The 11477-nt window shown below is 37.6% G+C and overlaps 1 protein-coding gene across 1 annotated transcript in view; it reads left to right on the top strand.

Moving 5' to 3' along the window:
• The first annotated feature begins 492 nt into the window (after positions 1 to 492).
• LOC140164877 (uncharacterized) overlaps positions 493 to 11477 on the top strand; it is a 36508-nt gene continuing 25523 nt past the window's right edge. Inside the window, exons 1-3 of the mRNA XM_072188254.1 lie at positions 493 to 641; positions 7021 to 7232; positions 8158 to 10198. Coding sequence (XP_072044355.1) covers positions 634 to 641; positions 7021 to 7232; positions 8158 to 10198 — 2261 coding nt within the window. The 5' untranslated portion in view covers positions 493 to 633. The remainder of the gene's footprint in view (positions 642 to 7020; positions 7233 to 8157; positions 10199 to 11477) is intronic.

Here is an 11477-nt window from a genome sequence, read left to right as displayed (position 1 = left end):
TTTTCATTTTCATTTTCATTTCAGAAAATGTTGTATGTTGTCCCACCTTGTCCGCTTTCAAGGCCGCAGTTAAAGTCCTCCAATAGTTGTCTTTTTTATCTTGTTTTTGCTTTATTTATTTTTGTTCGCTTTGTATGTAGGGCTTCCCTTTAATTTAATGCTCTTTGAGCACTATTGGGTATTGCCTGTGCTTTTTGCCAAATGTAATAAATAAATAAATAAATAAATAAATAAATAAATAAATAAATAAATAAATAAATAAATAATTAAATAATTAAATACATAAATAAATTAATAAATAAATTCACTCATTCATTCATTCATTCATTCATTTTCATTTAACAAATCAACTTTTATTTTCGATCATTCATTCATTTTCATCCACTCAACCATCCCAATTTTTCAAAAGGTAAGCCTCAGATTGTTCTTGTTTTGCTGGTGCTCTTTGTAAAATCGGAAATTCCTTTTACCAAAACAAATAGTGACGTCATATTTTACGCCAAAGTTGAGTGAAGTTGGACGGGATTTCCCGCTCGACGCCTGAAATATTGTCGATATGGCAGCATTTTCATGAAACATAGTTTGTAGAAGAGAAAAATCTGGGCTCGGAGAGTAAAAGCAACAAACAGAAATATGGAGTGGTAAGTGCTATTAGTTTAAGTGACTGACTGAAGTGAATGAGCACGTGAGGAAACGACCCATTCATTCGACATTTGCACACACGTACACAATCGAACACAATGATTGTGACAATCATGTCCACAATGATGAACATGATGAATGAATGAAACGAGTTCATTGCATTTAAATGTACGCCAATCTACCTACAGTACATGACTGCGATACGAAACTCATCTCATGTATTCCCATATGGTCATCATGTCGTCCCAAGCCCTGCATTTCACAAGGACAGACATCTGTGTTTTTAGAGACAATAAATTTTGGAATTTTGAAGGAAGCTTAAATTTAAAAAAACTCCTGCACATGGTCATGGGCATGCCTGGGTGACATGCTGAACTGACAACCTGAGAAGGCCGTCATGCATGCATGGACATACAATATTCATTGGACATGAACATGATGAACAAACAAGCAATATTAGCCCAGATTATGCACTTTCAGTTTCCCACACGTTTTTGAACAGGAATTATTTTGCCGCCCTAGGCTAAATTCCATCTGTTTGGGGAGCACATTAATTTCATTTCTTCAATTGACACTGTCTTGAGTTGACATCAAATTTTCTATAAAGACTATATTGTTAATTGGCAATATTAATGTATTTTGCCAACAGCTTGTTGTACTTTTGTGTATTTGATCGCAAAGATCGGATTTTTTTATTCCCGATTCGAATTCTGCCCCCTTCGCAAGGGTGCAGAATTCGGCAGAACTTTGACGAAAATTTTGACTTTTTGGACATTAAAATGCATTTGATCCTGTATTTTGTTTCAACTGAGTCTTAAATTAGCAAGCACAATATGGGTACCAATTTTATATACCGTTGACCAAATTTTGAAGAAATTTTTCAAATATCTGACCTGCGCAAATCGTTACTTAAGTGTGACTGTTTCCCACAGACAAAATGGCATGAGCCAGTCCTTAATATACATAGATACGGCGATATAGTGCCGTATTATTACGCTGACTTTCAGATTCGGCGAGGAGGATTTATTTCGACCTCCTGGTTTGTTTACAAACAGAGAGGTAGACAAAAACCGTTCAGCGTGTCCAAACACTCAAGTATCAGAAGGATGGTCCACAATAGCGTGATTCACGTAACCTGAATAGGGATTAAAAAGCTGTCACGTAGAACCATGTGCTTCTATTGTCCAATTTGCCATCAGGATTTCATGGAAACAGTTCAGACCCAGTACAAGATCATGTCAGAAATTAATATTTTGTTCTGGGTCTGATTATTCGGACTACGGCGTATATAGGACTGGTGAAAGCAATATTATGCACCCACACACTATACGGTACATTCCGTAATAATTCAGATCCCATGTTAGTTGAAATCTGTAGTTGCTACAATATACACCCATCGAATGTGTGTCATCGGCCCTCAGACGACACACACACACACAGGCATAGAGTTGTGCAGTACCCGGTACCATGTTTTGTTGACATTTTGTGCAATGTTTACATCCATGACAGTTCTAATACCATCAACAGACAACTCAAATACAAAGGATCAGTTGGCAATCTTAATGTTATGCAATCAAGTTTACAACACTATCAGTCTTACAATGAGCAGAAAGTCACTGAGTTGTGCCATTCAAGTGCCAATATTGATTACCGGTAGTGGCCTACTACAGTGACCAGATATAACCTTTCTGATTTTCATGTTATTTTGCAATAACAAAACCATGTTTTCCTTGATTTTGGTATGAAATTGAGCAAATAGAATTCATTGTCATGTCAATTTGGAGTTATTAGGGGCAACTAAAACTGATATGAGGTAAGTTTTACATATTTGGAATCTGTATTGACTATTCTGAAGGAATTATTGCCATGTAAACAAACCATCCCTTGGCCCATATGGACATGGTGTAGTGCTTTTCAGTACCCTGTTTTCCATGGGTGACTGTAGGACCCATGGATTCGATCCATGTAGCTACAATACTGTACAACTGGTGCTTGGTATACTATTACTATGCCATCTTGAGCACATACTCGGCAGTGGGGTTTGACCCCCACCCTTTTTATTTTACCCCCACCCTTTTTACTGAGGCACCCTTTATACTGAAAATTCCTGACCCCCACGCTTTTTACTGAGGCACCCTTTATACTGAAAATTCCTGACCCCACCACTTTTTGTATCCATTGATGAAGTCACGCAATTTGAAGTAAATCAAGTATGCCGAATTCTGCACCTCCGATGCTAGTCCGATGTTTTTCTCTCCATGAAGTTGATACATTATGTGAACAATGCAAAGAATAACACAAGTGTTTTTTGAGCTTTATTGCCAGAGTTCCTTGTTTTTAGTCTACATTTTTTGCATTGATAAACAAATAGTTCCCACAGTTTCAATGTCCTTAGAAACTTCTTTCAATGAAACTAAAATGACAGCTCCCACATCTGAGGGGAATATCAGGAATTAGTGGATGACGTCATCACATGCCAGCCCCAAATGAAATTGACAGCTGACAGCTCCCATGTTCATGGGGTATCAGTAATTGGTGGATGTGTCACAAGTCACAGGGAATGCTGTTTGTGATGCGGGTACCCGTTTATTCAGAGGATAACATCCAGATCCAGAAGCGCGAGATCGATCGAGCGCTCATGGCGCCACTTAATTGCTTTATGTAAGCGCGATTAATTGAGAGCCTTGAATGGTACGGGATTGTTAGTTTATTCTTTCTTTATTGAGGGTCACAACTTCAGTGACCATCACTGCTTTCCAAGCAGGCCCTCAGTCAATACAAAACATAATATACATGTAATGATAGTACACAAAAGTGATACAATATAAGATATACAAAAAAATGCAATCACAATGAATTCATAGACTATACACATTTTAACATGAATTGAGAACATTTGTTTTGAATTGTCTCAAAGACATATTTTCCATATCAGTTCGAATCATTGGTGATAAACTGTTCCAAATATGAGCAGCTCTGACGTGAAATGTACGTAAACCAGAATTAGTGTTGTATTTTGGAACAATCAATGTATTAGACGAATGATTTCTGGTTACATGAGAATGAGTATTATGAACAAATTCAAACTGAGATGATAAATATGAAGGACTAAGATTTCTTAAACATTTAAATGTAAGAATAAGCATATGATTTTTCCATCTGTCACTTAGTTTGATCCACCCTAGTGAGTTTAACATGTCTATTACTGGCGTCCTAATATCAGCAAATAGAATCGTTCTAGCTAAACTATTTTGTAAAACCTGAAGCCTTCTTTGATATTCAAGAGAAAAGTTACACCACACTGAACTAGCATAATCAAAATTAGGGGTTACGAGAGCATTTGATAACATAACAAGAGTGTGATGTGGAAGAAAATGTCTACAACGCCTAATAATACCAATTCTTTTTGAAACATTTTTAGATAAATAATCAATGTGAGAGGACCATGACATATTATAATCAAACTTAACACCTAGATATTTGAAATCATCAACCTTTTCAATAATACAATTGTTGTATATAAGATTTACATTACTAAATTTATCTGTGATATGGTTGTTACCTACACCCATCGTATGTGTGAGTTACGGCTTTTCACAATCCTTACTCACACACGCATGTACATTAAAAATACATGAATACGAGTTTTGAATTGGTTGTTTTGATATGCTTACCTCACTAATATCTAACCTCATACAATACTTACACTCATTCGTTTTGCTTTAATGTTGTCACAACATATTAGGGAGCAGTCTTAATCATTTGGTAGTAAGCATGCGTTAAGTAAACGGGAGAAAAAATGAAAAGAATTCCCGACAAACACAGATTAACTAGCTCAAGAAGCCATGTTTACATTATTCGCACATGATTTTTACGCCGAACTACAATGACCTGTGAACTTTTATTCATGAGTCGCAGATCGTTATTAACAGTTCAGAAATCCCGCTAGCCAAGTCCGGTAGCCAATATAAACGAATTAAACGACGCGAAAGAGGCTAACCCACAAATGAGCGTAAGAACCCATAATATCAATACGACTAAGAGAACTAGATCTACATTATCATATAAGTGCAGTCACTGAAAGGAATAAAAATAAACACGTATTGTAGACAAAATTATATTATTTCATATAGAAACAGCCTGTCGTGTTTAAAATATTGCAACTGAATAGAAATGAGACATAGCGCTACTGCGTGTAATGATATTGTAGTTCGTGACAAATAGCCACGAAGCGCCACGAAGTTATGAATAGACCAAGGTCAATATGATGCATGATGGGAAGTCAACATGCTGACATAAATAAACAATTTACTGAAGGTGTTTGTTGAGAGATGGTGAGATTTTCATCGTTTTTTAACTCATTTAGACTCCGTAAAAATTTACATCCATAGTGCAGGTGGCTTTCCAACACTCGTGTGACCCTCTTAAATCAACATTTGTGTGGGAAGGAATGCGGTAAGATGTAGAAAAAAGTGATGACAATCTGACTGTATTTACGTTTACACATTTTGTACTGACTCTCTGGAGAACTTTTATATTACCTTGTTTGTATGGAGATGGTTTATATACCGGCTCCATACATTCGATGTATGTAGTTGTTACCAAGGATCATTAATTTAGTTTTATCTACATTTAAAATGAGTTTGTTAGCTGTTAACCACTTTGCTACGATACACATGTTTGATTGCAAATGTGCTTGAAGATCTACCTCATTCTTAGCTCTACAAATCAAGGTTGTGTCATCAGCGTACATGACTATTTTGCAATCCACAGTACAGTGGATGCTAAGCAATTTACAAATATTATAAAGAGCAATGGCCCTAAAATTGATCCCTGCGGAATACCTATATTGATATCTTCAAATTTTGAAAGAGTAGCATTTACATTAACAGCCTGAGATCTGTTGCTTAAGTACGATTTAAACCAAAATAGTTCATTACCATTTATGCCATATCTGCTCAGTTTATCAATTTAAGTATATCATGGTTTACCACATCAAACGCTTTTTTTAAATCAAGAAAGATCATACCTGTAGCATATCCATTATCCATATTATTTAAAACAAAATCTTGAACATCAAGAAGAGTTGTAGTCGTTGAATGATTGGCACGGAAACCAGATTGTGCACTTGAGAGAATATTTGCATCATTTAAGTACTCATATAATTGTTGTTAATAGTATAGGTTACGTAATTTTTACACAGGCGACAAAAATGGTGGCTATGGGGATCCAATTTATTTATTTTATATTGTTATTTTATGCAAGCAATTACAGCCCGGAAAACTTGTAGTTTCGTATGCATATTGCAACTCAATGGGGAAAACCCAGCTGATGATTCTACTCTTGATGTAAACAAAATGAAGTACCCACACACATTTATCGTATACCTAGTGTCAGTAGTGTGTGCGTACATGCACCTCATCGTATTCTGGTCTCGGTCAGATCAAGTTCCAACTTGGGATGAGGCTACAAAAACATGTAAATTTCACAAAAATGACAGAATACAAAGTTACCAGTTCTTTTGCAGATAGCTATATAAGTCATGGACCTCTGTCATTTTAACGATGTCGATGTACATGATATACTCTTCGGGCTTGCGGTTGATGTTATAAAATGTGTGTATTATTTATTGCAAGCTGAAAATTTTTTGGGTCCCAAATTCAACATACTTAAATATTATTATGCGCCAGATAAAAAATATTTAAAAATACATTTCCAGGTGTTTCTGGCTTCCGTTCATTGGATGCCCACCAGTGTAATTTGGACCCACAAAAGTCAATTTGGGACCCACAGATTTTAACTAAATTTGATCTGAATGGTGGGTCCAGCATAAAAATGTAGACCTGGTTATTGAAAGCACTGGAGGCCTTCCTGAAATTTGAGCGCTGTCATCTACTGTATGCCAAAATTTGTTGAATGGCTGATACCAAAACACATTACATATGCAGTGAGAGGAGAGGGTAATTGTTGGGAGACCACTACCGTAAGCTGTAAATAAGCTGTACTGCTGCAGTTAGTATCTCTGTCTGTCATTTCAATTTTTTTGGTGACTACTCAAAACTGAAAGAAAGTATGATAGGATAGCCGTGGTCTATTCAAACTCTTCCTGATCCATTTTATCCTGCGATATGCTCCCTGAACCACACCGGGTCGTTGCTTTTGGAATATATTCTCTAACCCTGACCCTTTTTTAGTGCCAGTCTGGGATATTCAGATTGCCCCACGTGGCTGTTAGTAGTTCATACCCATGCAACATACATTGTACATACATGCTGTGGGATTATTTTCAAGAAAATGAAGGAATAAAATATGATTTTCCTATTTTTTTTTTCTGTCCACAATAATGTTAAATGACTCTGTTTCATTTGTTATCTGCAGGGCTAGGTCATTATCGGACATGGAGAGAGAAGTTGTTGGTGCTCTGATCCCCATGTTCCCTGATGTGGGGAAGGAGGTCATCAAGAGGAGTGTACTGCATCCCAGCAACAGAGGAGACCCGTTCAACAACCATAACCTGCTGAACAGATGTATTGATGATCTGCTGGAGCTAAGAACATACAAAGATATGGATATTGTGGACCTTACCCAAGGTAACCGTCATATACCATCAAGATATCTCTCAGTCTCAAAATATACCTGGAACTAGTTCATCAGTGTAGACCCCTCCCCCCTCCCTCGTGTGCCTTTTCTGTGCATGGGCTTAGTTCATCAATCTTTTGGATGAACGATCCCCAACTTGGTCAGACCAAATAATGCCTCGTCTGTCTATAACCCATCTAATAAAAATCCCAAATGAGATAAATTTATTATAGTAGAATTTCCTGTACAAAGTTTTAATTTTTGTAAAATCAAAAACTTACAGCCTCTTTTTATCGGCTGTTCCAGTTAAAATCCATACATCCCCTGTGGAAGACATGACCTTGATTTCCCACACAGGGGTGTAGATTTAAAATGGGAGTCACTAATTCAGGTAACCTCATTTGATATTCACACTCCCTGTGTGGAAGATTTTGATCATGTCTTTCACTACAGGGAGTATGGATTTCAACTGGAATAGCCTAATGTCTGTTTCTTTTAGGGCAATTTGTTGCAAAACTTATTGGATGTTGGTTATAATTTGCCACATGGTGTCATATTTCTGTTTTTGAAGTGCACAAGACAAAATCAAAATGGAAAAAAAAATGCTATCAATTTACAAGATTTTCCAAAGCGCAGTACATTGTATCTTTTGTATTTAAGCACAGGCTCCAAAACCAAAAAAAAAACTTGAACATTTTCACCTAAAAACAGGTGGGACTATACTCGGACCAATACGGTACATATACAGGTACATGATTACGTCAAATCTGATTCCAGTGCCAATTTCTGTGATTTGTATTTGATACAATGAAGTAGTTGCTATACTTTTGCAAATTCATACATCTGGCATATCATTAATATATTCATTCAGTAATTGTGTGTATATAAAACTATAATGCTCAAATGCTCTTCTTTTTCTTCTTCTGTTTTTGACAGATCTACAAGATTCACCCCAGCACTATGATACATTCTCAGATGGAGATGTTAGTTTAGATCTTACCACAACCATAGAGGACCAAAGTGATAATGTCAGTGCAAATGATACAAGGTTATTGGACAGTGTCAGTTCTGCGAGTTCAGTGTCTGATGGGGAGTTTAGTCCACAGGGCAGGAACCAGAAAAATGACACAAGGTTAATGGACAGTGTGAGTTCAGTGTCTGACGAGGAGTTACGACCACAGGGCAGGAACCAGACAAATGCAACCCATAGGGATTTCCATGAAGGTGATCAATACCGAAGCAGTAGCACACCAATTTCTGACATTCAGCCTCAGAGTTCAAATGCAAGTCCAAATGATTCTTCACATGACTTCAACATACAAAGCTCATTTGAACATGAAGAAGTCGACTCTTTGGAAGAGAACCACCATCAAATTAACACACCTAGTCCAATCAATGAACGAGGAGTTTCCACACCTAGCCCAGCCAATCAGCGACAACTGTCCACTCCTAGTCCAGTCAATTGGCAGAACTTTGATTCTCTAAGTCCAAAGGGCAAAGAAGAAGTCAACTCAAGGGATGATGGCATCCATATAACCCCACCAATTACTAACAACGAGGATTCTGCATCAAGCGCAAGTGACCAACGCCAACTTTCAACCCCTAGTCCAATTGATTGGCAGCAGTTGGGCTTTCCAAACCCTAACACCAAGCTGGCTTTTCTTCATAGCTCAAAGGACCAGAGACAACTCACCACACCAAGTCCAATGTCCCTGTCATCAGAGGAATTAGGGAAGAATCCATTATCACCTGTGAGTGCTGTATCAAGCAATTCAACTAGAGGTAATCTATTATCCAATGGTGGTGATATTCCAGCATCTTCAGATACAGGCACTGATAGAATGAAATCAAACAGTATCACAACGGATGATTCTGGTATTGGTTCCACTACAGTTAGTCCGGCTACAGACTCAACCAAAACACCTGTGAGCATCACATCAAATTCTATAACAAGTAATAGCATGCCTCTAGCTGCAAACTCTGGGGCAGTGAAGTATAAAAATTCACAAATCATTGATCTAACTTCGCCAGAAAGTGATGTCTTTAATGCAAAGTCATCCTCACATAAAACCTTAACGGATCTCATTGCATCCCCAAATACCTTATTAATTTCTTCAGCGACTCATTCAAGAGGTGCCTTGTCCCATGGTGGTGACCAACCGACACCCAAATCATTTGTGCCCTTTAAAAGATATACTCCACCTCTACAAACAAGTTTATTTCCATCAAGTACTGCATCATCTAAAGCTTCAGAGTACACACATCTATCTAATGAAAGTGTCTTAAACAACAAAACTAGGTATAATACTGGCTATTTAAGAATGCCTTTACTAGGTAAGAATAGTGCTCCATCAACAGCCACTTGTGCCTGCAATGATTGTAAAACAAACGGTGCTATTGGATCAAAACATTCCAACACTTGTACTGCTTCACAAGTTAGAACTTTGGCACCTTCTACGATATCGAGGCCACCTCCATCGCCACCTCCATCTTCTTCCCATCAAGAAAATGCAAAGTTGGGCATCTCTTTAACAGCTAGTACTGCTGTAAAGAACATAGCGTTCCCAAACTCATCAATTTCTTCCAACAATTTGGGTAACAAAGGAAACGTTATTGTGCATACTTGCACAGAATTGTCTGGGAAGTCAGTGTTAGTCCCAGGTGGGCAAGGATATTCTGTGCAAAAAAGTTCAAACAGTACATATACCTCAACAAGTGAAAACACACGGGTCCAGAATCCAAATGAAGGCATGCTTGGTGTCGGAGCATCATGTACTGTTGAGACCAACGGGTCCAACCAAGATGCCAAGCTTTCTACAATCTTGGCAGAGAATCAGAGAACACTCAATAACATTCAGCAGGAGTTCAATAAACTAGTTAATGCTGAGAGTAACCGGAAGATGAGAAATGAGGTTATGGGTTCAATATTTGACCAGAAAGAGAAGAAAACAGTAACCAAACACAAGCAGCTGGACAGGTTAGTAGTATTTTGATGTTTTTTCTACTGCAATCTTGTTTTATCACTGTTTTTCCCCCACCAGATGAGCCATGAAACCAGCTTGAGCTAGACACCATCACCTTTTGAGTCAGTCAAGCTAAATTGTACAATATCATTAAAAGTTTATTTGGATCTGCAGAGACCAAAGTGAAAATCACATCCGTCCAGAAGACTATACATAGTCCACTCCCAAGATTCCAAAATCATGTCTATCATGCTTGTCTAGCAAGCTGCATTAAAAAGCAATACTATTTTATTAATAATGTATCAAATTGGAAAAGTGGTGATTAAGAGTTATTAGTACAGGATCTGTTCCTGGTTAATAGTATGATCACAGTTTATTCTTCTAGTGTGTAATTAACTCGAATGAGTCAAGGTAAGGGAAAATTTCCTTCATGAAAAGGAGAACCCACCCGGCTACTCTTAGCTGGAACTGACTTCTTGTAGCTGAGTTGGTTACTAGAAACCAAGTAGTCATGATGATTAATTGTGATCATACTATGTTTACATTGTAGGTATGTTATGTTAATTTGTGGTTAAAGGAAGGCCTCCCATTATCTGTGAAGGCATTCCTGGTTTGGGTTATCTTGTTTTGTTTTGTTCAACCTGACCATCCTCACCTTAATTAAGCAAGAAAGATATTGATTGCTTTTTAACACCATATTAATAATCCTAATACATGTACACCTTATGACAATCCGCTTACACAATCAATTTAATCTGTCTTAGGTCTAAATCTTATTACAAGAACTTCAGAGCAAAGGTGTGACTGATCATCTTTGAATCTTGTGATGGTGCGATCAACCCATTCATTATCATTGATTCACTGGATGCCAATGTCACATTTTTGCCATGCAATTGGGCTTCTTAGAGATCAGTTGACCAGGGTCAGAAAACCATCCTACACCTTAAATTGGGCTACAATGTATGTATGCAAAGTGTGTCAAGCCAAGGCAGTATCAAGTACATCATTGATCGACCTTGAGAGCCATTCACCGCAGCCTGGCAAGCCAATTCGCCGCACCTTGGCACTGAAAAGTTTTTAGCAACAGAGGAAGAATTGGGTGACTTCTCAATTATTTGACCACGATTCGGGCTGAAACTTTTTGGCAACCCTGGTGCAATGAGGAGGAACATGCATAAGTAACTTCTCATTGTAACAACAGGAGACTACCTGCTGACAAATAGCAAGTTTTTGAGAATAGGCTATATACTTTGTGAAAATGGCATGGCATTATATTCAAAAATCAATCACCGT

Source organism: Amphiura filiformis, chromosome 11 (assembly GCF_039555335.1).
Source record: "Amphiura filiformis chromosome 11, Afil_fr2py, whole genome shotgun sequence".
Classification (NCBI taxonomy): Eukaryota; Metazoa; Echinodermata; class Ophiuroidea; order Amphilepidida; family Amphiuridae; genus Amphiura; species Amphiura filiformis.
The sequence above is the reverse complement of the archived record's forward strand: the minus strand, read 5'-3'. Positions and strand labels throughout refer to the sequence as shown.